Below are 27,906 nucleotides of genomic sequence, written 5' to 3' on the forward strand. Positions count from 1 at the left end.
GCCATATATTTTGACCTGATGATAGAATCCGCCAAGCGAACCTCCTACGTTTTCATTTGGTAAATCAAAGTTAAAATATATTTTGCTAATTTTAATACTAATTTGAATTGCTACGTGACCACTGATGATAGGGATGTTTAAAGCAATACATATCCTGCATCTACAAATCGATTAATGTCTATGTATCACTATCCGTACCAATTCATTTTGTCATCATGCTGTTACACAGAAGTCTTAAAATTATGTTAGTAAAAGAACAAAGGATCACATGAATGTCTATGATTGTATCAACTATTTTCCTTTATTTCAAAGATGTACATGACAATTCATGTCCAAACCATTGACACACACACACACACACACACACACACACACACACACACACACACACACACACACACACACACACACACACACACACACACACACACACACACACACACACACACGGGGAGGAGTCAGGCATGTCCTCGTGGGACAGTATATTTCTCTTATTGTCCTTTGATCCTAAGGGGGCCCATTAAACAATGCACAGAAAATCCTTCCTCCTTTGTGTGCATTCAGTCTCTGACGGGGGACTGGGCTCACAGATCAATGTGTGGGGATTGTTCGGAAAGTGTCTTCCTCCTCCAAGCCACCTCTTCTACCTCTGAGTGGGTCGTCCTCTTCGTCCAATGCTCGAGCAACAAACAATGCGTTCGTGGCAAGGAGAAGATGAGGCCACTTCTGATGTGGAGACAGAGGGGACGGTGGGGTTGCTTTGACCCGGGGTGGTGAGCGGGATGGAAAGGCCCAATCTCACAACGAAATGAGTCCAGTACAAAAGTGATGAATAAATGTTGAAGCGAGCATGAATGGCAAGTATAATAATCTGTTCCAAATTGTCCTTTGGGGAAAATGCTCAGGCCAAAGGCACTTTCACTTATCCCCTGTGGAAACCATAAATATTCGTATACACACGACCATGATTCTACTGTCAAGTGGATTAGTAAAAGAAGATGAAAAATGATTGAAATCATGACTTTGCTTGTAAATAGGTAGCTTATATCTTCACTATCGGAAAAGCTTCCATCATACCAATATTTACAAGCACTGCAAGGGAATGGCACATGTAAAAAAAAAAAAAAAGTATATCTATATATATATATATCTATATATCTATATATATATATATAAAATAATACAATAATCAAAATATCGTGCCAATCACAACACCACATCACCGGTTTGGTAAAAAATAAAAGCATGCCATGGTATAAAGACATTTGGGTTGATCTTATTTAGAGTTGGGTTCTTGTGCAGCAAAAACAAATAAAACCAGTGCATACCTCACATTTTTTTGTTGTCAATCTAAGCCTCCTTTTTACACGATGTCTTGTGAATGATGAAAGGACTAGTCACAAACACACCTGCAACTATATTTTCACTGATTATTACTGCACTCCACCAACGAAACGAGCCAAAAAGCAGAGAAACTATTTTAATAATTCTGCCAAGGCCATTTCCAAGGACCCGAATATAAGGCACAATTTCCTTTGTACACGTTTTGCACAGATGCAGATCCAGAACTTCATTCTAGAGTTTGTCTAAACCCCTTTAGTTCATCTTTTAGAATGAATTATTGTTTTATTATTTACAAGGTTTGGCTGGAGGTTAAAAAAAAAAAATACAAAGCAAAATTTAAATGAAAGAAATACAGCAGTTTGAACAGAGCAATGAAAACCAGCAAACAAAAAGATAATCAAAGAAATGACATGGGCTGCTTTGAAAAAGACTCATAAAATACGCTTAAAACTATCATAAACACTTCTTTATAGAATTAAAAAATATATATTTAAGCTCTTGTACAAATTAATTTTTTATTTCAAATAAATTAAGTCACCTTCATAGATCGTCGTAGTTGTACAATATATCAATATAAGCCTTTAAGAAAACAACCCCAGGACAATGTCTGGGTAGTTTGCTCAAATATGACATTCAGGTCACACACTACCCATGAGGCAGATTGTAATAAAAGAACGATATGGATTTCTTCTAGTTTTACGTGATTGACTGGGAACATTACCAAGGAATGTAAACCAAAGGCAATTTGTGACCAATTGACTTCAGTCAGGATAGGGAACATTTGGCGCATCCTGGACCTATTTTAAGATAATCCTGATTATTACCGTGGGACTAAACTACTGTTATCCCCTAAAAGATTTGTAAAAACATGTATTTTCTTTCCATTGTCACCCTGCTACAAGCCAAGTTTATATCGAGACTGGTGAGCAGGAGGCCATCTGTGATGATAAAATTCTGCATTACATCAGGGGCTCTGTTGTGGAATCATTTATGCCGCAATACCCATGTCTGCCCATAGGTGGCGACCGCATCAAGCGAATAGGGTCCAAGAAAGCACGTCAGCCGCCATATGATTCGGTCTAATCAGATGGACTTTTGTTCCCATTCGCCAACATTATCTGATTGCGTTCAAAGCTGATTGGTCTTCTGAAGAGCCAGAGCCCGTTATTCAGTAGTAATCACATTCAAACATATAGACTTGGAGCAACAGAAAGTTGCAAAAATGGTGGAAAAAATGTGGACTGTGGGTATCAGTGGCGTAACTATCGGTAAGCAGGGTATGCGGGCGCGTACGGGCCCGGGCCAATCAGGGCCCCCCCCCCCCCTCAACAATCGTAACGAAACCCCCCGGGGGGGGGGGGGGCCCGCCTTGAACATCCGGCATACGGGCCCGTCGTTGCCTTGTTACGCCACTGGTGGGTATAGTCGCCAAAAATAGACATGGAAGAAGAGAAAAATGGCAGCAATATGACAGAGAGAGGGCCGAGAAACGAGAACCAACTGAGAGAACCGAGAACCAAGAACCGAGAGAGAGATGGCTATAGATTGCATCTGAAAGGCTCAAATATAGACTCTAGTGGGTTGTGATGGTGTCACCGCTGGTTACTAGGCCCCAAAGGGCCCATGTGAGCCGCTTCATGGACGTTGAGGCCCTGGAGATCGGTGATTTATGTGACCCCCCCAAAAAGTCTGTTAGCCCGCTATCCTCTTTATATGGATCTGCAGGTGAGAGACAGATGCATTATGGGTTAGAAAACCAAAGGACACGACATGAGAGGGAAACATTTCATGCCTGAAATTACACTTAAGGCATTATCATCGTCTGGGTGCAGTCTCCAAACTCTGAACAACCCATTTGCATACGTTTTACACAAGGAATTGTGCATGAACAAGATAACCAAGGTTTAATGACCCATGATGTGAACACGGGCCACCTGGACAAGACATTATGACACGAATGGAGGCAAACAATATATCATGCTTCAATTCAAAAGTTATGAAGTAATAGTACAGGATTACTAAAGTTGTATCTAATCAAAAAGGTAAAGCGACTAGCCATTTAGGACTGGGCTAAACAATGTTTGCTAAACTTGGTTTAGCAAAAATGTTTGCTAAACTTGTTTAACTACAGGGAGAAGAGTGTGTCTGTGCTTACTTCACTGACGATGGCCCACACTGCGGAATCTCTGCGGACAGACAGACGCAGCGCCACTATCGGATTGAAGACGGGATCTACAGCTCCTTCGGCCACACCCTTTTCAAACTGACCTGGACATACAAAACACACAATTACATCATGCTTGCTCAGCATAGTCAATTAGATAAAGACCATGATCAATAGGTATGGGATGGTGACTCATCAAGGAGGGATCATATGGAAGAAAACCAAGGGAAAGGTTGCAATATAGATCCTCTTGACAGGTTGTTACCCAACTCGTTAACAGGGTGAGGTGCGTGTGTGTAATGTGTCAATAGGTTTTCCTCCCAGAGGTGCACATTATAAACTCTGATAAGGTTGGGTGTGTGGGTGCACCACTGCAGTACTAATGAGTGACGTGGCTGCTGAACTGACCTATTCTGTAAAAGCGGTCTTCTGTTCGCTTGTACTTCTCTTTCGCCTTGACCGAAGCTTCCTGAAAGGACACATAAACCAAAGCAGTCATTGTGAGGATCTCCAGCAGCGTTTGGGAAACTATTTGCGCGACACGCAACGATTGCTTGCTACAACAAAGCACAAGCGCACATTCAGCATCGCTTCTCCACGCCATGGGGTAGAGATGTGATCCATATCGTCAATCAATACATGGTGTTATCCATGCCAGGGCGGGGTCGGGCCGACTGGATCAATAATCAGATCTTGCACAATTCAGAAGCACTTTTTGGTCATGGCAGTAAGGCATCCACCGGTCGGAGTGATCGTACCATCGTCACATCTCTCCTCCTCTCTCCATCTCTCCTCACTAAGACAATTGTTACCAATATCATTTCGCCAAAATGACTGATTTTGCTGCAGAGTATTACGTGTGTGCATTATGTCTGCCTCTTGAGTCTTTCGTACTCAATGTGCCTTGGTCAGTACAGAGTTTGCACATTTCAACATAAAAGTGGATCCCCATACAAGTATTTAACTAAATGTCTAATCATAAAGACCAAAGTGCTATAGTGCTTTTGTTAACATTTTGGCAGACGTGCTCACAAGAAATGCTCTAAGGCAAAACAAAGACATTTTGCTAGATAAATTTGGCATTGGATGTTTAAGTGGAGCCACGAGAGTCGGTTATGATGTTGGACCACCCGGACCGATGTGTTCCTTTGAGGCTGGTTCTGGGTTCTCACCGAGAAGGGCAGAATCTCCACCGTGGTGTTCCTTATCCGGTCCCCTGGATGTTCCTGGTTGCCGCTCCGGAACAGGAACCTGTCGATCCAAACCACATGCATTTAACTATGATACACAAGAATAATTATTCGCACACTTAGGTGAAATATGCAAATGACAATACAGTGCAATACAGTCTATTACAGGCTTCCCCTGGATTTGCCATAGTGTTCTCTCAGACAGAGGTAGATTTGGGTCGCTGTGAGGGACGGCACCCTCTCCCAGACCCAACCCCCGCAGACAGAGTCAGTACTATGCGTTTCATTTTTATATGTGGACAGGACGAGACAAACAAGACCTTGCTAGGGGGGTAGCTACCAAAGTTATACTTGGACAGGCTTTCTGCCATTCTTGAACTGAGGAGCTTGTGTCCAGACTTATAGGCTGTATTCATAGTTAACAGATCAACCCTTGTGTCCAGACTTATAGGCTGTATTCATACTGTTAACAGATCAACCGACCTGCTGCTGACGCAGAAACTGGTTTCTTTAACGCTTATGATGTACTTTAACCTAATGGGGACACATGGTTTGCCAGATCGATAGCATAATGCTGATAAAACATATAACCTATTAATACATTGCTGTTTTATTAATATTTTAGTGCTGGTTGCTGCAGCGTCATGCGAATGGAGTGAGTGAGCGTCAGTGAAGGCTCTCTTCTTGGCCACCTCTGTCTTCATGGGCGGGCCGACAAGAGCTTCATTGTGAAGAACACCTCCCCCACACCACCAAATATTAACCGCCATATCTTCTATGTGTGCAACTTTTTATTTCCTCAGGTTGCTGGAGATCTTACCTGCCTATTTCTTTCCTCATCACCCACCATCTCTCTCTGGTTGCCTGTCTCTCTCCCTCTGTGCTCTGCAGTGAGTGGGTGCTTGGCCTAGCAATGCTTATTTTAGAAACCTCTCATTAGCACCGCCTTATCCCCAGAGACACAGACCAGCAGGAAGAGACGATGGATGGTTAGCCAGGGTGAGGGGAGAGTGCGAGAGTGGGGGGGGGGGAGTGAGTGAGAGTGAGTCAAATTGTAGAGACACGACAGAAGCTGGATGATTTTACCGTCAGACTGTAAACACGGAACTGTGTGAAAGTGTTTGTCAATGCTCCCCTGTGCCTACGCACCGCAGAGAACACCACACATCCACAAGAGTAAAATGCAATCATCCGCAAATCAGCAAGGTGGCATCGCTAGCACAACAAGTGATATGCATGCGCAGAGGGCACAGCCTACCTCTCTATGCTAACCGGTCTGTCAAACTTAAAGAGGACGTAGTCTCCGGCGGTGGGGGTGACTGCCCAGAAGAAGTCCTCTCCCAGGTAGGTCTTCTCCAGGGTGTGGCCCTGGTATACCTGGAACACACGTCACACACCATTGCTTTTTGAGCCCCTTCCCACGGTGCTGTGTATACTAATTTATCAGTTTGGTCAATTATTAAAATATTCACATTATTGCTCCCTGCGTCACCCGGTTAACAATCCTGAATGTCAAATTTGCTACACTTCTTCCGCTTCAGCTGGTTTCAGAGATTGGTGGAGTGTGGCTCCGACGTAAACCAACAACAGAGCGGACAACGGTTCCGTAAGCAAAGTCGCCCTCTGTTACTCTCTCCCTGGATACCAGTAGTTTGAATGGTGAAAAATACAACTTTACAAGCATTGGGAACACGCATGCGTGTTGTGCTACTTTGGAGGTAGGAAACGGTCACGCCTGAAAATAAATACAGCAGAGACATACAGACGGCGAACGAGGCAGCTGCTGCTGCTTTTGCTGCAGCTGGCCGTGTATTGTTGGTGGTGAAAAATAGTATCCACCCCTTCACAATCGCTAGATATTTATTCCGGAGTTCATTGTGTGAAATATTCCCTTCATGATAAAACCTTTGCCACGTGCCATGAAGTCATGGAGCTTCACAGATGGCACACGATGGCAAGAGGGAGCCGAGCCACATGTTTTTCTCAGGCTTGATGCTGGCTGTATCTTCATTATAGCACATACACTCCTGTCCAAAAGAGGTTGCAGCTAGCATCCGTGAAATATTTTTTTTATCAGCCTAATAAATGGGCTGCCGTATGCTCTTTTCCCTTAGTTTAGGAGAGGAAGGTAGTGAAGGCAATGATGTTTACTGTTTGATACGAGCTTTGGTCAAACAGCTCCCTTCCTGATGCCGGGAATCTAGCAGCGGAGGTGGACCCCATTGTGTGGTTACCTTCATCGAGGTAGACACTTCAGCCGGCGGATTGACGTGGATCTTGTGAAGCAGAGGTTTCAGGAAATCTTTGTCCTGCACAAGCATTAGAAAGGAAGGACACAAATCTTTACAGGAAGTGGAAAGAGTGCTGAACGTGCAAGAGGAAGTGATCTAACCAAGTACTCAAATAAACTAATGCTTTTGACCGTGACAACAGATACCAAAGGGGAGGGAGGCTTACCGTGAGTTTTTGAATCTTTCCAGCGAGGGAAGAATGGAGGCCCACGTGCTGGAACAGCGAGGGCCTGAACCGCACGCGCAGACTCGACTTCTGCCGCTCACAGTGCTTCTGTTCAGGGGAAGAGCGTGGCGGTGAAGGACAAGCAGCAGCAAACACACAACTACTGCCAACACATACGATACTAACGTACACACACACACACACACACACACACACACACACACACACACACACACACACACACACACACACACACACACACACACACACACACACACACACACACACACACACACACACACACACACACACACACACAGTGATGACATACCGCATCCTTCTCAGGATTGCAGACTTTGACCCAGAGAATGTGGTCTAATAGCCAGTCGATGGGTTTCTCCTTATAAAACATGAAGATGAACTCTACGATCAGGTTGAGGTCGGGGGCCTGGAACATCTTTCCTGGAAGGAAGAAGAACAGGCTGAACTGGTTATGGCAGTCAGCAGAGCCGGCAATGCATATGATTTAATCTGGTCGTTTCCTCCAAGATCAATTAATGCTGAAGGGGGTTTCGGTGTGTGGGTTAAAGTCCCTTCAAAAACGTCACTGTGATATAAACCGCAGATAACCAAGAGTTAACATGACAAACCATTATGATGCTGCAATGCAGATCAACAAACTTAAAACTGGCCAGAATGTACCAAGAGTCTGTTTATAATGTCAGTGGCTTCTAGCAGCAATAAGTATTTTTTTGCTTCCACGCCATTTTCTCATTGAAAAGACATTCCATACTAAAAATACTCCCCAGTGTGTACGAGTGACGTGTGTGTAAGTGTGAGTGTGACGTGCACGTGTGCGTGCATGTGTGTGTTTGTACCAATGAATCCCAGCTGAGAAAATTCCAGGATCATCCAGTCCTCAGAGGATAGCTGCAGGGCAAAGTTCTTCATGGTAGCAAAGTAGTTGGGCTTCGCAACAATGTCGTCTTCCATCTATGGGGCAGAGGGATTGGTCAATGAGATGAGGCCGTGAACCCAACATTACAACAGATATTAAGATCAGAGATAGATAAACAACAATACATGTGTATACCAGCACCAAAATGTATACATCACCTACAATGCCGCTTGGTCACAACCCACTCTGGACTAAAACAAATCACAATCCCAAACAGATGTTCAAGTCACTCCAACTTAAAGTTGTAGGGAAGGAATCGAATGACATACCGAATCTGATGTTATAAGAAATTGTCACAATATGTCATCCACATCATGTTTTCAGAATTGTCAATAATTAAGCATTTTTCTCTAGAGTTGCTGTATCCAGGTGTATATGGCGATGGGAATACGTAGGGATATGTATGTACTGACTCCTAACATCTTTTCACAGCCAACAAAGCCTTGCCACGAGGGTTGTGAACCGCTGTCCTATGACACCCCAAACCAGAGGAGCCAAAGGGACATTCCTTCACGTCTGCACCATAGGTGAGAGAATGCGTTACTGAACAGCGTTGAATAATTTAGATTCACAAGGACACATGTTATTAACCGTTAAACAAATTGGGGTCTGGAGACCGAGAGCCACTGGAGAATACTAAGAGGATTAGGCAGATGCCAGGAATAATCTTGGCTCTGCATCGGAATATGCTTTACACGCAAACAGGGTATTTTGTGTCAAACACAAATCCATGAGGAAATGTAGCTTGATCTCGCTTGTTTTGGAAGTTTGAAACATATTTTGTCTCAAAAGGGTATTTGTCAAACTTTGATACCAAAATATAAGGGGGGTGTGTGTGTGAACATGCTCGGCTAACTCCAGGGATTCCGAAATGTTGCTATGGGAACATTGATTGGGTACGGAATTATACACAACCACAAAAACTGTCTTTGTACACAAAAACTGTTGAGTTGAGACTGTTGAGCCATGAATTCTTTCACATAAGAAACATTTCGCAACATCTACATCCACCAACCACATCTACTGGTTGTGGCATATTGCGGTTTGTAACCAGAATAGCGCAACAGAGAGTGACGGCTTATGCTTCCAACTTTGGAACCATATACCGTCCAAAACATGGACAATTACAGCGCAGCAGTCTGTTACGTAAGGGATAATGTACAGCGAGCTGGTCATTATCGCAAATCAACCTCCTTGCAGGGGAATACAGTATCCGGACTTGAGGTGAAGGGTTTTGAATCAGCGTGAAGGGTTCAACAAAGTCGCCGGCTTTATTGGCTACTCGATTTTTTTCGTTAAATTACAGCGTTCTATGAACTGCCGTTTCTGAATAGCAGACCGCTGCCATCAATAACAGACCATTGCTATGGAGGCTATTTCCAACCGTAGACTCTAACTGACTGGAAACTGGTTTTAGCGGAATCAATGAAATGTCAAATCATCGATTTCGAGTAAGGGTAACAGGGTACCCTCCGGTCTGGGTTCATTTAGAAACGAAGTCCGGCTCGCTGTAAATTATCCCTCACTTAGATCATCTAACATAATCTATTCATTGTAAAGTTGCAGAAGGCAGGCTCCAAGTGGCAGCAATATGCAGTGTGTTCAAAACACACATGAGTGTGTTTTGACTACATTAGATTTGCAATTGCACCAACCAACAAGAATCAATTAAAAAAAGAACACACACACACCCAGTGCCTGCATACTCAAAACATCCTAATCGCATCATTATCTTTAATAATCAATCCTAAATCAACAATGCGAGGTTGGCCCAGGCTGGACAGCCGTTTTCCACTTGTGCTTTGATTGTCTGATTGTGATTGCAGTGCATACCTGTACATAATACACTCCTTTGCTGACAGCGTACATCATGAGGAAAGAGTAATCCAGGTTCTGTTTGGTGCGCCACCTGAAAACAAAACAATGTGTTCCTACAATTACCATTTAACACACTTAAAAGCCCTCACTATTTGTTCACCTTAGTCTTCCTGAATTTGTTCTGTGCACTATAAGCCTAAAACACGCAGAACAGAGTATTGAATATATTTGGCTCTTTACAGCGTTTAAACAAACAATAAACTGTTGTCTTAGTGCGCGTGGGCTAAAGCTTCGTAAACACAGACAACCTACAAAGAGACACACACGCACACAGTGTAGGACAGGGGTGCCCAACCAGTCGATCGCGGTCTACCAGTAGATCGCCGACAGATCCCAAGTCGATCGCGAGGGGTGAAGAAAAAAAAAAAAAAAATTTTTTTATTTTTTATTTTTTATTTTTTTTAATGAAATTAAATTTGCGCGGGACATATACGCGCGGTAGCGCATGTGCTGTTAACAGCAGTTGAAAGCCGTCAACAGTAGTTACACACTCCTAAACGTTGGCATGGCTGAGGGGAAACAAGCTAAGACCTACCATTTTCACCCTGAGTGGGAGGAAGATTATTGATTATCGTTGAGAAGGTGCCGTGCGCAGACGGAATGAAACCCCCACTGAAGTCCGTAGGTTCACGATACAACCCCCCCCCCCCCCCCCCCCCCCGTCAACAATTGTTCTCTACCCCCCCCCCCCCCCCCCCCCTGGCTTGAAGGTAGGTTTGCTGGTAGATCTCGGGAGGTTGGCTACTTGAAAAGTAGATCTTGGGTCAAAAAAGGTTGGGCACCCCTGGTGTAGGAAGTCAATGTGTTCGCCCACACACACACACGAGGCAGGTGGCTGGGTGGTACTGTTGTTTCAGATGTGGGAGGGTTTCGTTGGACTTGTTCATCATTTAGTCATTGGTGCGCATCAACACACACACACACACACACACACACACACACACACACACACACACACACACACACACACACACACACACACACACACACACACACACACACACACACACACACACACACACACTTTGCGAAACAGAAAATACTTGTCATGCATCCGTATTTCCATACAGACACACAGATATGCATGTACGAACATTGGAACTTGAACATGTGTGCAAACAAATGCAGATACCGAGTGGGCTGAGAGCAAGCCATGCTGTCTCAGTTCAATGCATGCACTGATTTCTGAGGGCAGTTGTTGGTGGACTCTGAACATGAGCTCACAAAAAGGAAGATCCTCTGAGAGAGACAGAGACAGAGAGACAGAGAGACAGAGAGAGAGAGAGAGAGAGACGGAGACGGAGACGGAGACAGAGAGATAGAGAGATGGAGAATTACGAAGTAAGAGAGAGTGAGCAAGAAAACAAGCGAGTGAGCGAGATAAAGAGAGCTGCTGCAGATGACCCTGAGTTGACTTTGAGGAACGCCTGTGGAATACTAAGCACCCAGGCAGCCTACCTTAGAGCCCTCCTCTCCGCCCCCCCACCTCCTCATGACTCATCCCTCCTCCAGTCACTGCGATCCTGGTCACCATCCTCATGCGTCTCATTCCTATCTGCCCCCTGACTCATTTCCATAATGACTCTAATCTTTCTTCTCCCTCTGTTTTTTCTCCCCCCCCTTCCCTGCCCGTCCCTCACTGGGTGGGTGAGTCGCTGGGTGGGTTGGGGTCGAGGGGAGGCTCACCTGACCCTCTCCCTGGAGTCCCCGAAGGTCTCCTTAAGGTTGGTCAGGTCGGGGTAGTAGGCGGCGGGAGGGGAGATGAGCTCCAGCAGGCCCGAGCTGAACTCTGTGGAGAACCTGGGGGACGGGGGCGGGGGGGGGGGGGAGAAGGCGTTGAGGGTGGGCGCAGGAGATTAATAGGAAACTGCCAAATAGAGTTATTGACCAGGGGTTTACTTCACAATGCAATAACAACATGCTCAAAGTGCCGTGAAAAGAAGACTTTGTTTACGGCTGATTTGGTCAATGAAAGTCCAATAACGTACGAGATAAAAGTATCCGATATCCGATCATGCAAAGCAATTTCCTAACACGTAACCAAATAACGTCTGTCTGTATTTTTATGGAAGCTTGCATACTGGGAGGCATGGATGTGCGTTCACGCATGGGTGTGTGTACACTGTTAATGGGTGTCATGTTGGACGATGCTTGTGTGTTATATGTGCTTGTTAGGTTTTGTATTACATATTGCAGTGCGTCAGGGTTAGTGGATGGCCGTGACTGTACTTTGTGTTTATGTGTGCGTTAGTGTTGGTGGGTGTGTATACGAGTGCCTCAAGTTTGGTGTATGGTTGGAGAATTGTGTTTCCACTTACTCTTTCTCTAGTCCGGCCACCACACTGTTAACGTAGTCCACATCCGTCTGCAGGGACAACACAATCAAATGGAGTCAGCAGACTTTGAGCAACACAAAGATTCAGGGAGTTCCACATGATTGTGTGCTTGTATGCAAGCGATGTGATTGTTTATATGAATTTGAGCATGTGTGTGGGAGAGTACGCGAGAGTAAGAGGGAGCGTGTGTGAAAGTGTAGTCATTAGTGTATATACATATACACTAATGACACACACACACACACACACACACACACACACACACACACACACACACACACACACACACACACACACACACACACACACACACACACACACACACACACACACACACACACACACACACAGAGTGCCTTGAGAACACTGCAAGCATCTGGCACCCGCGTGACAGAGTGTGAAAATCGTATGTGACAGAGTGAGCGCGAGTGCGTGTGCTCTGCTTGTGCCAAGACTACGCATGCGTTCAGCCAGCGGCGGACCCGGCCTAGTCGACGAGCTCACCTCTCCAACAAAGACGATGATGACACAGTCCAGCTTCTCCTCCGGCGACAGTTTGTCGATGAGCGAATGCAGCGTCTCGGCCAGGTACGACTTCACCTTGCGCCGCACCGTCGGGATACCCATCACCATGGAGACTGGGGAGAGGGCGGCAGGGAGGGAGGTTGTTAGGACCGCGCTCCGACGGCTGACCACCCACGGACCAACGGCAGACTGAGCCGTTAGCGGGCAGAGCACACCATAAACGGTGTCGTCACACTTTTTCATTTGCACCACAGCGGTAACATCACCATGGTGGAAACACACACACACACACACACACACACACAAACACACACACACACACACACAATATATATAATTTGTTTCCCCCCCAAAAAATAACCATTTGTCTGAAAGTGGAAAAGTTATTTTTGCGGCTGCCTTGGCAATTACGTGTAGGATGACGCAATGAGCAAGTCTGTATGCTCATAGCTTACAGTCCTAGATGCCCAATTGGTACTCCCAAAGTGGAGACCACAATGAACAGTAACAGTCCAAAGCAAACAGCCCCCCACCCCTGGAAACACATTATTTTTAAACAACAAGAATAAAGACAACAAGAACAACAGGTACAATGCAAGTGGTTGTACTCTGGCAGATCACTGGAGTTCAGCTGCTCTGGGGAAAAGAGAACAAAACATGGAGGACTGGAGAGGGAGAGAAGCTATTGTCGTCTCCTTATCACTTCAGATGCAAGGGATCTGAAGGAGGTTATACACAGTTTTACAGACAGACTCTCTCTCTCACACACACACACACAAACAGAGACAGAGAGACAGAGAGACAGAGAGACAGAGAGAGAGAGACAAAAGAAAACCTCTGTACCAGAGATGGACAGCTCCAGCCGTATGGGACTGAATCTGACCCACTGACAGACAAGGATCACTTTCACTGTTTTGTGAGTGAATGTGTGTGAAACAGAGAGAGAGTAGGGGGAGAGAAAGAAAGATGGTGAACAGAGATGGCTAGGGTAAGGGGGGAGAATGAATGAATGAGTAGGCCACACATACACACACACACGTCATCTGATACCCGTCACTTGTGTGCTTTTTCTTTGGCTGGAGAAAGGATAGAAGTAGACGGCATCCTTAAGTTACTTGTTAAGTAACAGTCTGAACCCTTTGCATTTTAGAGTCCTCATCCGCCTTGAAGCTCACACGCAAGGTTTAATTCTAAAGCCATAGTATCAAGAGTTTCCTATGCAAAACATGTTTCGTTTGAATAACAAAGCAATAGCAGTCAAAGGAGACTTATCTTGTAGCCAAACGGTATCGTATGTTGTCCACAGTCTATGAATAATAATTAAAAAAAATACGTAAATCAGCCGAGCCATGTCATTGAAGTGCTGCAGCTACCCTGACTATTGGGAAGCCTGGCAGACGTTAGCATATATGTGACATAATGGTTGAAGGTCGCGAGACAAAAGCAATGCTTGCCTACTGTCATTTGGACACGTAGGCTATCATTTAATATTGACTGAAGTGCGTGCGTAAATATGTACATGAACGTGTACGAGGAAAAGGCGTAAACAGCTTTGACATGCATGCAATGATGTCTGGGCTGGGTCACTATGTGTGTTGGGGGGGGTGCGAAAACAAAGTTTAAGAGGCGGGGGGAGAGAGCTCCAATCCCCCAGACCACTCACCGCAGCGTGGAGAATCTGTCCCCATTTCAACGCTTTGTGTTACCCAGCGCTGCGAGCCATGCAGTGTGAAGCAGCGCCCACCACTACCAGCAGCAGGAAAGTAGGTCGAGGATAAAAGCAGAGTGTGGGAGGAAGGCAGCGAGACAGAGACTGACAGAATAAGGGAGGGCGGGAGACAGCCAACAAGTGAGGATGTATGCAAACCACAGTGAGGGGAGCTCTGACTCCAAACGGCCCTAGCCTCCCCATCTCTCTCTCTCTCTCTCACTTCCCACACTATCCCCAATCTCGTGTCCCACTCACTACTTGAACTTACTCGACAAGACAAAGTGTAAACGACTGATTTGATGAACCGTACAGCCCCCACCTTTTGATGGATATCCCACTGAGCTTGCAAATGTCCACAATATAAATTGTAGGCATAGGAACTGATCAGATAATAGTGATGTGACAAAGGAACATTGTCAGCATGCAGGACTCCTTCAATAACAGGATTAATTTTACTGGAACTGCATCCGGCCACATTAAAGATGAAATTAAGCCTTTATAAATAAAACATAGGGCTGTTGAAGGAGTTACAGCAGAGCAACAATCTCCCCCCTGCACTCCTCCATTGCAACCAGCAGGCCAGCTGCACATTTGTGACATTAGTGACATTTCCCACAAAGCACCAAATAGAACAACAAGGACCTACGATTAAATCCACTTTGACGTTAAGCCACAGATTAACAAGTGCCTTATGAAATGACACAATCACTGCTTTAATATCTTGATGGGTACACGTTTTATTTTAGAAATCGCTCCCAAAATAATCCGTCGACGGTTGTGTGATTTACCGCCTCAGTAACCATGACAACAAGACGATCAGTTGTTGTCGTTTTCCAAAAGGCAGCCTTTTAAAGTAACACTAACACAGGCGTCTCTATATATCTAAATAAGTAGTTTGTCTTCAGCAGTTGGCTAAGTCCATGAAAGGATTTTTTTTTAACGATGTATTAATGTGTACAGAAAAAGAAAAAAGGAGCAGTTTGGCGTGTGGTTCGTGTTGGACAGAGCCAAGTCACATGCCTGCTTGTTCCCTCCACAGATGGCTGCATTGATTAACTTAAGTGTATCTGCTGCGAGAGATGGACATCTCCAAAAATGTGACTGGAACGTCACTTCTGTAAGTGAACAGCGATTAGTAGGACCCGGGAAGCAAAATATACGTACATGAATACGCAGGCTTTGTGCCAAAGCAAAATGGCTTAGGCTGTCAAGACCAGGCAGTATCAGAGCTTAACTGCCCCTTGCTGCAGTCGCATACATTTCCTGTAATCTATGTTTTTATTTAAAGTGGGTAGATGTGCTAATTGCCAAGGCTATAAATATGTGTGTCCGATAGTGAAGAGTTGAAAGTGGTTAAAAGAACAACAACACAGATCACAGGCCAGTAGGGTGCGTCTTTAAAAAGGTAGGTGGGGGTTTGGATTGCATGCCAGAGGAGCATCTGGCCCATTGATTGCCAGTCCCAACAGAGGTCTGAAACAGACAACTGCTGCCTAACAGGAACCACTGTCCCTGTGAACGGACAAGACGCAACACGACTCACCACCACCGCCTCCACCACCACCACACTACCCTGCAGCCAGTCCACTCTTCAGTTTGAGGGTTCAGCTTCCAGTCTCTACCCATTCCAGCCAAAGTGTACTGGCTTCAAGCCCCAATGTCTGCAGCCTACATGAGAGGCATCCTCAAGCAGGATGCAGGTGACACAGGACTCTATGAAGCATGAGCAAAACAGACATTTTGCATTGATGTAAAGCCTTTGTAGATGGACCGGTGGGCTAGACACCTGAGAGGACGTGGCTGGAGAGGAGCAGAGTGATGAGGCGAGAGAGATTATCCCCTTTGCCTTTCCTGCTCTCTCATCCCGTGAGAATACCTTCTACCACTCATGGCTCACAGTGCTTTAATGGGAATGGAGAAGCTGCAATACTGTTTACTTCCCTGCTACTCTTTCCTCCTCCTCTGCCTCCTCCTCCTCCTATGTCTCGGACCCCTTTCCCACCCCCTAACCCATTGTCACTGAGCATCAGGAAGCACCCGTTTATGGACCAACCCCCCTTTCCGTCAACGACAGTCCCCATACTCACTCTGTCACTCTGTCACGCAGCCAGGCCCCTAATCCTCTTAGAGAGAACGCGATATGGCCAGGGCGCCCATGCCAAGTGCAACACTGTGCAAGAGCTTGAGCAGGGGTTTGAATTGATGATGATTTTTTTGCAGAATAAATAAACAGAGGGAATGAAAAGACCCGCGAATGGGACGGAAATGAGATTGGAATGACATTTTCTTCAGGACCAGAGGCTAAAGTCGAGACGGCAGACTTTTATTCTTTAACAGCTACTTCTAATTCCTGTAAAATGCTTTTGCGTAACTAACGGGAGTTAAAAATAAAAATAAAATGTGCAGCTACCTTGGCGTTCGCCACCTGCAAAGGAAAACATATTTTTTCCGGAAGGTGGAGCCAAGACGTGCCTTGGCTCGAAACGAAAAATAAGCATTCTGAAATGTGCGCTCATGTGCGCCCTGTGTACCACGCACACACTGGAAAACTGTGCAAAATCAGCTGATCGCAGCGTTCATTTTGTGAGATATCCAAATGCTCTGTGGTCAAGCTGATACATTAGGTTACATTGAACATTGATGTCTTTAAAAATGGTTCAATAGTTTAATAAATAAGAAAGCTAAGGAAAGCTTCCAAAGAACTCTCCTTTTCCAATTTTGCAACAGATAAACCCCCAGTTTATTGCTGCATTGATGCTTCCTTAACACAAGTTAAACTTCTGACTTATGGACTGTTGTGTATTGACTCAACACTGTAGGTGGGGTCAGGGGGCATGGGGGAAACCCTGCAGCTACATGAACATTTTCTTTTCATATAGCAGCCATTAACGTTGCAAAATCAAAAGTCATCAAATTCAAGGAAATAACTAATATTCCTCCTCTTCACACAAGCTGCCTGATGCGTTTTTGCTATTTTAACATGTTTTACATCAGACGGTAGCTGTCTCGACCGGGCTGAAAGTTCACCATGTAGATCACCATGAGAATGGATTGTGAGGTTTGATGTGCGGTAGACACCACTGGAAGGCGTGCAGCAAAAGCGATCGTTCCCTCAACCAAGAGTATCCCATCGGGGCATCAGCTCTGTTGCCAACTGAGTGTCACCCAAGGCAATTAACTTCCAAAATACATGGCACCTGTTTGGCACGCAAGGAGATTGCATGCTCAAGTCCCACCTGTGAGTGTTTTTGTGGGATTTTGTGTTTTTACCTCCGGTGCGTCCCAGGCCAACCTGCACTGCGGGCTGCAGACTGCCCTCATTGTTGAGCAGGTGAGGCAGGTGGTGGTAAATGTTTGGGATCTGCAGGGGCTTCCGACTGGCCAGCTCCTTCAGCAGCTTCTGAGTCTCATCTGGAAGCAGATGTCAACGACAGGTTAAACACGGTCCTGGTCCTTCCCGACTGCACGGCTAAGAAGCGAGTGAACGCTGCCTCTGGATTGACAATAACACCGGCTCCTTCCTCTTAACGCGTCGCTAGCATGCATCTGATGTTAATCTATATGGTAACCAGTGAATAGGGAACACGGGACGGCATAGAGGAGTAGGATAAACAGACTCCATTAGATGAAAGGAACTCAACGCTTCGACTTGAACGTCGAACCACTAATGGCTAACTATGCGTAACACCCTCCAAATCTCCTCCTGGCTTTTTATCATCCCCAATCTGTATGTGTGACGCATGAGTTACCGGAGAAGTTGGAGATGGCGTCCTTGCTGCCGTTGGTCTCGGCGATGGCCCGGCGGAACTGCTCCAGGATGTTGTTTAGCTCGGAGGAGCGCTGCAAGGTCCTGTGCTCCGCCACACGGAGGCGCTCTCTCAGGGCATGGAACTCCCGCTGGGAGGCTACCAGTTTCTCTATAGGGGTAGGGGAAAGGGGGGGAAGAGGATTTGATTAGAGATATGTAGCCGTTAAAACTCCATGCCACACCTCAAGGTCAGGTAGTAGATCAGCCGTTCCTCAACAGGAAGTTCTTTCTGGAGCTCACAAGCATGGCTGGTGAAACAAACTGCCAGCTGCAGTCTTAATGTTCTCTTCGGAAAGGTGTAAAAAAAAATATCGTATTAGTCCACAGAGCCTTTGCTTTCATGTGGATAGAACCATAACTCCCAGATTAATCTAACCACTAACTACTACTTTTGTACCCGGAGGCAAAATCTAGGTGGTTTAATTTTAGTGTTCTGGCAGTTTATCAAGTTCTGAGATAGATCCTGGCGATACATAAAGTTTGAACAAGGCTCCCATTTCTTTATACTGCTTGGAGTGTTCCTATTTGAGGGGATAGAAATGAGAAAGGGGCAGACGGCCATCCAAATAGATAAGCAACAGAATTCCCCCACACATCACTCCTATAGTATCCAGCTTAGCTAGGTCTCCCTCGTGCGTGCTTACGTACGTGTGATATGGATAGAATGTAGGCTGCTCGATTATGGAAAAAAATCATAATCACGATTATTTGTCAATATTGAAATCATGATTATTCAGACTATTATTTGTACAATTTTGAAAACATGATGTATTTATTCAGCATGTCTCTCCCAAAAACACTCAGTAACTGCGATCTTTGAAATTTCGCCTTAAAAAAAAATACAGAAAATGGTCAAAAAGAAAATGTTCAAATCTAAAATATTTTACAGATATGTATCCAGCTGTTTCTATGAAACATAAAATAAATAAATAGTAAACTAGATTATATTAGCTTTGTGATCGTTTGACGCTAAAATCAAAATCGAAATTTGATTAATCGGCCAGCCCTAATAGAAAGTATGCCTGTTAATCCGATCTCCCCATTTTGCAGGGTATAGTAACCATCTGAAGACCTTTCCCTTCTCAACAGCAGTCCCTTCATCTCCACCTCTCCCATCTCTCAATGCGTCTGACTCCATGGGTCTGTGTCTGACTCTGTGCTATTGTGTCCACTGGGCCTTCCCTGGCTGCTCCGTCCACATGCAGCCTGTTGTGACAGATGCTGTCGTTGGGTTTGGGGTCTTGTGCAAAGGGCAGCTCCATGGAGAACAAACAAGACTTTCATCTTTGCGGCGGCGGCCTTTGATTGCCAGAGCCCCGGCGCTGAGGGTGAAACCACACCTATAATCCTGCTGAGAAGGAGAAGGATTGGGGCCTCTCTGGGAGAGGGGAGGAGAGGAGAGGTCGCATAACAGGATGCCAAAACAATAGCATTGTTTTCTGTTCAGGCTAGTTGTTTTCCCCCGCCCCACTGTGTAGACCTAGCCTACAGTGGAACTAAAAGCCTAGCAGGTGAACCCAGCCCCATCTCCATCTCCCTCCCTTGTTAATCCCTTATGCATCTTCTCTTAAGCAAACAGGTAAACAGTCATCCTCCGCCGTGGGGGATTGTGCATAGTGATTGTGCCCGAGGGTGTTCAGCGTCGTTAGCGTCAGAGTTAGCTAACGCCGTTAGCGTTAGCTTCTCTTGACATTCGACATGTCAGCACAGCCTCAACTGCTGAATACATGTTAAACGTGAACCTTCAAGCTGGTTAACCTCCACCCATCGTGGACAGCAAAGGGACCAGCCTTTGAACAACACCTGTCATTCCGCCAACCCCTTGCTCCCCATTGAAGTCTGTGTGTTGCAAGGAGGCTGTAACCTCAACAGTGCAGGCATTATATCTAGGCCAATTAGATAAAAGGGCTGAGCACAGCAAACCCATTTGCCCATTAGCCCTACCTGTGATCTGGATCACATCTCGAAAATCTCATTATTCTCCTCCCCTGGTCTGGCTGCAGATGAGGGAAGGGTGGGGGGAGGGCAAAGTGGCTGTAAACCTAATGCACAGCAGAATCCTCCTCTGCACTAACCAGAGCTCTCTTCACAACAGACTCACCGCAACCCCCCTCTGCATCTCTCTGCCCGTCCCTCATCTTCTACTACCCGTTTTGCTCTGCTCTTCTCTGTGTCTACTTCAAACCGCCACTGCTCCATCCCTCACTCTCCATCCCCCCCCCCCCCCCAATCACCCCTCTTTTATCCACACGTCGAGATTTTGCTCTCCGGCCACCATCCTCCTGTGATGTGGCACCCGTGAGGCGTCAGCCCTGATTGCTGGCCTCCATACATTCCTGTGATTTATGAATGAGGAAGGACGTGGGAGGGGCCAAGGTGTGCCATGAAGGCAGCCGTGACCGCAGTACCCTGCCCCTTCCTTCTGACAAGGCCTCTTATTTAGGTATGTGTAGACATGCACTGAGGTGCACACATATACACAAACACTGCATGTGGGAAGGCCCACCAGTACCTACCCCTCTACCTCAACCCACCCCCCCCCCACAGCCCCAATGAAAGGGAGCCGTGTTCCCTGCCAGTGATTGAGAACTAAATCTAAAAAAAATAATAAATACAAATGTGGAGCCTTTCTTCCTGGAATGAACTACAGGGGTTGACACCCAATTGACTAAGAGGACCTGTTTTCTGTAAGGATTTCCTCCATCGCTAAGTTGTGACCAAAAACCATGTTTAATCTAATAAAGAGGGGATGTGTGATGCTAAATCCATCCACGTCAATAACTTATTATGAACAGAGCAAATAAATCTATAATTTGTCTTAAGATTTTGACATGCATCAAAAAGATAAAGGACTGTGAGAAGCTGAAGGACTAAGGTTCTCCCTCTGGCTCCAGACATTAAAGGGTTAGTTCAGAAAAACAGTCTTACCCACTCCACAGTACACCCGAGGTAGATCAATTATAATGCCAGACTATAGATGTAAATGTCTGTGTTGATAGAATAATGTTAGAAATAAAACTAACATCTTGCATCGCATGAATCATCGCATTTTGAGGGACTACTTTCTCAGCAGAAGCGGAATTTAACCTAGGTATCAGTCCGCCGCTGCCGTAGCCTACTACCAGGAATATAACGCCGCTGCTGAGACACAGCAAGTCCCTCAAAATGCAATGCAATGCAAGGTTGGTTTTATTTCTAATATTATTCTATCAACACAGACATTTACATCGACCATCTGGCGTTATAAATGATTTGCCTCGGGTGTACTGTGGAGTGGGTAAGACTGTTTTATAATATTAGCAGGCTAGTATTGCCCGTTGCCGTGCGCTAGCCTAGCACGAGCAAACTCTGCAACTAGAAGGACTCCATGAAATGTGTTGAAACCCGTCTCCAATGATAAAGAACACCTTGACAGAACACTAACTTGGGATTCAGGTCCTATGTCCAAAATTCGGAAATACCCCTTTGAAAGCATCACTTCCTTACCGAGAACTCCCCAACCCTCAGTGTTTTATGCAGACTGCAAACTGTAAGAGACTCTGTAAATCTGGGTTAGCGGTTCAGAAAGGTGTCGCAATTTTATGTAGAGTTAGCTCTAACTCAGGTTGAGGTGAGTCTACCGAGATGCGTTCTGGCTCTAGCAGCATTCAAAATCACCCGTCCTTGCATTGTTCCTCCTGAGCCTCTGATATCCGGTTGTTAAGAGATGTTGGCGTTAGGCATCTGCTGCAAGACTGCAGTGAACAACATGTAGGCAAACCACTTGTGTGGTTTGACAGCTACTTTGAGGATCTGAACAGCTCTTCATACTGGTGCACCTGCCACCCATGTGGTCCAACGGTGCCATGCAGCTGCCTTGAGCCATTATCTTCAGGTAGGGCAGATGTTGCCGAGAATGAGGCGTCAGCCCAGTTACACGGTTACACCTTACTCCTAAAGCACATGGCACGGTTTCACTTTACCACTATTCAGAACTTGTGGTTTTGACTCAACTGCTCGCTATGACTTTACAGTTATCCTTTGACAATGCGGGTTTTGTGTGCATTAGATCAGATCGATTTTGTATAAATTAAAATGATATTGGACCTTGATCAAGCCTTTGCAAAGATAACACTGATCGCTTTTGGCATTTGCCAAGGGATCTTGATACTGGATAGGTGTGTGACAGGTAATGATACCATCTCATGGTGAAGCAATATACATGAATATGTCATTAGCTGGACAAATACATCATCATACATTACCAAACATGTTTCTGGCTGCTGAATCAACAACAAAAGTATCAGTGTAAGGATTTAACTAATGACATAATTGCTACAGTTTGCTAGGGTTCTGAGTTCAGGGTTACAATACAGTTACCAAAACAAACCTCCTCCACAACACAAAAGTTACCGTCAGATAGGTAAAAACAAGCATGACATCACTTTGGGGTCTTATTGCACACGCAGACAGTAGTAGTATTGATCTGGACTGGTATATTCCAACGGAGGGAATGAAAGCCGATCCGTGGACAGGTGAGTGATATTCCCTGGGGGACACTGTGCAAGGGAAGAAAAAATACACTGATGGGCACGCGCCATCTCCTCTAAATCTTCCTATTTCCCTGATTGACCTTTTTCCCAAAGTGGCTTTCCTTATTCCCTGTATGCCAAACCAGGGAATGGCATTCTGAAACCAGGAAATGGGTTCAGAACAAACCATAAGAAATTAAATGTGATTTGGTTCTTTAGGATTTGATTTGATTGTGCCAAAGAGACAAAAGAGAGTGCGTGTGCGTGTGCGTGTGCGTGTGTGTGTTGCAAGCTATATTAATTGGGTAATACATCCAAATATTGGGGAGAATGCTTAGCTGGGAGCCTTTAGCCAAGATTCATCACTAAAATAAAATGTCTCTGTTCTATTCCAACCAAACCCGATAATCGATTTTAAATCAATTATTTTTTCTATAAATGATATATCTGTATATTTATTTGAAGAATAACAATGATTAACAAAAGCTAAATAACACGTCTCCCACTCTGCTGCGTGCCTCAGTTTCAGATGTTGAATTAATGTGTTGCGCTGCTGCTTTTGTTTGCCACAGACTTGAGGCAAACGCTACACTATTTCTTTCAGCCCATGCTACCATGTTTATATTTAATTTTTTCTGAAAAGGAGTTGGCGTTACTATGAACTACGGGACCTCAGAGAAGAGGATATTTCTTTTTTAATTGTAAATCAAAAATGTTTGGTTTAGAATTAAAAAATAAAAATTGATTATATCGACAAGCTCATATCAGAATGACTTCCAGGCCTGAATCCTGCTTCCTGAACTCCCCTCAAAGTGTATTAGTGTATTTAGTGTGTTCCAACCACCGACTGCACTGTGAGATTTGAGAGGCTTACTGCAGACCACAACGGTCACAACGGTCCGGCTTCTACTATCTTCTTTCCCCTTTTCCAAAAAGTTACCAGGTCTACACTGGCAGGCTTACTTCCTTCTCCTCTTTCAGAAAGAAAGTATGCGACAGGCCAATACACAGCTTGCTAGCACTGGTATCTATGCGTTTTGACACTTCTGCACAATCAAATCAATACCCAACTGTTTTCCAAACACCCTTTGGGAATCACTGCCAGTGCCAACACATGTAGAATCAGTCTTATTATAGTTAATCGGGCACATTCACTGTAGCTCCGTTCCCATTCCCAGCAATAGAAAATGAAAAAGCACAAGTATGGAAGAATGACATCCAATTATACTCACACACTCCTGCTTACACTCCAAATTCATTTCTTCCCAGATAAGACTTTACCCAACAGGGAACAACAGTTTAAGACAAACAATGGACTGTGGACTAGATCATTCTGATGACATACAATAGAGGAAGACGTAATAGAAAATTGTGGAACCGAGACCATGAAGGCAAGCATGTGAAGGAGCCACATGCTATTTCAGCAGGTTGTTCACAACTGAACAACCTGCTGAAATAATGAGCTCACGAGACTGGGGGACAGAGCAAAGGCTGTGAGAGTAGATGGGACACTACTTAAAAGTCTGCTAGTCAGTGTGTCCCGTTCGCTTCACTGATGGGCTGATATTGCTCTTCTCCTTTAGTCACATCCTCAACTAGATCCAGCCCCCCATGGACCACTTTACACTTTTCTGGCTCGTTGCCCACTCCCAACTAAATAAAAAGAATAGATAAAAGCCAAATACATAAATCCATTACAAAAGGCAACATTCATCCAGACATCCGGCCCATTGTAAGTCTTCTCCATTCCAAGGGCAAAGATAAGTTCCTCTCCACAACAACGCCCTCCGCTCCCACTCGGCCCCTCGGCCGCCACACGTGTTCCCTTCCACACATCTTTCCTTGGCCATAAGCACACCCTTTCTGGAGCTATTTTAGGGACCCATTGTGTTAGCCCATGACCAACGGGAAACGGGAACAAATGGATTCAAGGGAGAAACTGTCTGGATGGGGAAAACGGAACAGTATCGTATGCCAGGTTGCTGTTGACTCAAGCAACCACAGCCCGTCAGTCTAGGATCTATTGTATAGTGCCGTTAGAGAGTCTACTGCAATTGTAACTTTAAGTCATTTAAAATGTATCATCCTCCATGTCAGTCAATGTCATGGAGAGTTGTCACATAGAGGACTGTTTATGACAAGAGTACTCGACTCATTCAAACAACAGTCAAATGAGGAGAAACAATGCAAGTTAGGAACACACACACACACACACACACACACACACACACACACACACACACACACACACACACACACACACACACACACACACACACACACACACACACACACACACACACACACACACACACACACACACACACGACAATTGTATATGCAGACTATACAAGCTGAGGATATAGGTTAATGTTTGTTGTATTGACAAGTCTGATATTTTGCTTATCCTGAAGGATGGCTTATATAATGCGTGTTCCTATCATTTATGACCAATCATGACATCACACCAAGACACTTCTGGACAGAGAACTGCACGCGTCAGCTTTTCATTTTTTATAACATACAAAATCAACACCATATGGAGTTAATTATTGTCTGAGATAGTCCAGAGTTTTGAGATAATTAACTATCTATCTAACAACTAACTTGAACAAAAAGATAGATGTTTGTTTCTACAACACCACTGTTGAAGTCTGGAAACCAGTCCAATGTTAACTGTTATAACCGACATTCCTGTATCTGCCAAAGTAATGCACATTGATAAACTACGGTATACACAGGTCATAGCTTTAGTTTGTGTTTCTACGCTTTAACCATTACCAAAAAGCCATGTCACATTTACATGAAGATTTGCTTCCAACGTTACGGCCTGCGTGTTGTCTACACTCGGCCCATCCAAACACAACAAAGTCATGGAAGGCAGCATCACCGTCTGTTGTTACAATACTTCCCACAACCATGGCGACAGAGACAAGACTAATTGTTGGCTCAAAGTTTTAACAATGGCCGTATTGCCAGGCTTTTTATCTCTGCAGCCTTCCCGTGGACAGTCTGGTTAGTTTCAGCAGGTGCTGAATCCTCTCCAACCTGCCCTTTATAAATCACGGTCAGGTTTTATCAGAGCCCCCGGGTCTGCTTCAGAAGTGGTAATAATTCAAGCTTAACAGTTTCAATGAGTTGATAAGGTACGAGGCCAGTGCTTTGGAATGTACCTAAAAAAAAGGTCAAATGTATTTACACTCGGCTCATAAGTCACTAAAAAATTAAAGTAAAGTCTAGACTAGGGCCGAAAGCACCAACCCCCTTGGAATTGACCCTGGGAAAGGGGTAGAGCATCAGCCAGTTGTTCCAGACGTACATCTTACCAAGGATGTTGGACCAACATGGGGAATGTTCAAGATTAAACACCAGTGTTATCCGATAGGAACTAGTCCAATTCAAACTGCTTCCAACTGTGCTACCCGTTGCATTGTGTGTACGGCGAGAGTCACACATTATTCATAATCGATTAGTTAAGTCAATTATCGATCACTGAGAGCCGAGCCGTCAAAAATTGAAACGAGTAGGCTACCCATGATGTCTACATTTTTGATGTTCCCAAAACCTAAACCGCAACCGTATCTTTAGTCAAGATAACCCTCATTATCTTAGGACGGTCTCTTGTGGTTTTAGGTGTTGGTACATTGCACTAGGTATTTAAAACGGATGCAAAGATAACCGAGGAGAAGCTTAAAATAGATGCAGCCGTCCCATGACATCTCCAGATATTGTCATTATACGTATTGACAATATCTAGAGATGGCATGGCACGCTTATAGGCTTACATTCAGTCTCCATGTCGGTTTGATCATTGCAGATATCCGTCTCAACCAGCTAGTAGTCAAAACAGCCTGCATTGGAGCGAGCCACCGTAACAGCCAACCATCTCAATAAACACATCAAGCAGAAAGAAGAGTATGGGATTGTTGTGCTTACCTTTGCCATTCTGCCAGGCTGTGTACCAGGACAGGCTGAGAAACGACGTGAAAAAAATAATCGCAGTGGCAACCGTTCCATTTCTGAGCCTCATTTCATTTCAGCGATCCCCTCCACGACACACGGGGACCCCGGTCTGCCGTGCCTCTCACCGCCTTCAGGACGTCAAGCCGGGCGTCGGTGAATGCATATGGTGGCCACAAACTGCCCCTGGGTTAGTGACGGCGAGCAACAGTGAAGGAATGAATATGAATGATTCCGGATGTGTACCCCCGGTGTGTTTAAGTATTGTGTTGTTGTGGTAGTAGCCGTGGGGGTCTCTACCGTAAAACCAGGAGGGCTGTTGTCTAGCTGCTCCTGCGCCTTTTCAGATCAGTCACGAGGCATTGGCAGTCCAGAGTCCCGATGCTTTTTACAGGCTTCCGTGACGCGCGCGACTCGCATGGCAAGGGAGAGAGCCGGAGGAACGACACACCGCTGGACGTCAACACATGACAGACCTACTGCTATACATCCACGACACAAACCGCACCATTAGCCCACAACAGGTTTGACAGCTACTGGGTTTTGACGTCGGCTGGCTCACACGGTCGAATGAGAATGTATCCAGCTTTAAAAGAAAGAAAGCATGCAAGTTTAGAGATTGTCGCTCAAATATCAGCCGAGAAATAAGTGTTTCACTCGATAAATAAGTCGTCTCTCCTCCAAACAATACCAATTGGCCGGAGTTTCTAAGTTTACTGAGCTAGAGTAACGTTACGCATAGCATGAACGCTAGTCATTGCAGCATTTCAATGGGGTCCTTACCTAAAAAATTAGAAACTTGACGGAAGTGTACTTTGCACGGCGTTATGGATTGTATCCAATTTAAAAATGACCTTATTAAAATACGATTATGACAGCACGGAAACCGATATCAATTGAGCGTTTTATAGTAAAAACGTCTGCCTTTTCCAGATGTAGCGTCACAAGTCACAGATCGCTGTCATTGGTCTATGGGTGGGTGCGTTAGATTTAATTCCCTTTCCAGGAAGGGTAACGATATCAGCTGAAGCAGGAGGTACCTTCATCCTTAACTCCACCTCGCG

The 27,906-nt window shown here is 45.1% G+C and overlaps 1 protein-coding gene across 2 annotated transcripts; it reads right to left on the reverse strand.

Moving 5' to 3' along the window:
* Positions 1-265: 265 nt before the first annotated feature.
* On the reverse strand, positions 266-27,851 carry mgat4a (alpha-1,3-mannosyl-glycoprotein 4-beta-N-acetylglucosaminyltransferase A). Of its 2 annotated transcripts, XM_056579416.1 has the most exons (18): positions 27,626-27,851; positions 27,143-27,428; positions 26,819-27,028; positions 18,313-18,480; positions 17,834-17,974; positions 12,832-12,965; positions 12,310-12,356; positions 11,678-11,791; positions 9,947-10,022; positions 8,034-8,148; positions 7,487-7,617; positions 7,156-7,263; positions 6,933-7,007; positions 5,957-6,075; positions 4,681-4,759; positions 3,917-3,977; positions 3,500-3,612; positions 266-3,063 (listed from the first exon to the last, which is right to left on the reverse strand). In XM_056579416.1, the coding sequence occupies exons 3-18, from the start codon at positions 26,910-26,912 to the stop codon at positions 3,037-3,039; spliced, it is 1,602 nt and encodes a 533-aa protein (XP_056435391.1). In that variant the 5' UTR covers positions 26,913-27,028; positions 27,143-27,428; positions 27,626-27,851; the 3' UTR covers positions 266-3,036. The 2 variants fall into 2 exon arrangements, with proteins under 2 accessions (XP_056435391.1, XP_056435393.1); XM_056579418.1 differs by lacking the exon at positions 27,626-27,851 and having other exon boundaries at positions 27,143-27,618.
* Between the last annotated feature and the right edge of the window lie 55 nt (positions 27,852-27,906).

The sequence above is a fragment of the Gadus chalcogrammus genome, chromosome 20 (genome assembly GCF_026213295.1).
Source record: "Gadus chalcogrammus isolate NIFS_2021 chromosome 20, NIFS_Gcha_1.0, whole genome shotgun sequence".
NCBI classification, from domain to species: Eukaryota; Metazoa; Chordata; class Actinopteri; order Gadiformes; family Gadidae; genus Gadus; species Gadus chalcogrammus.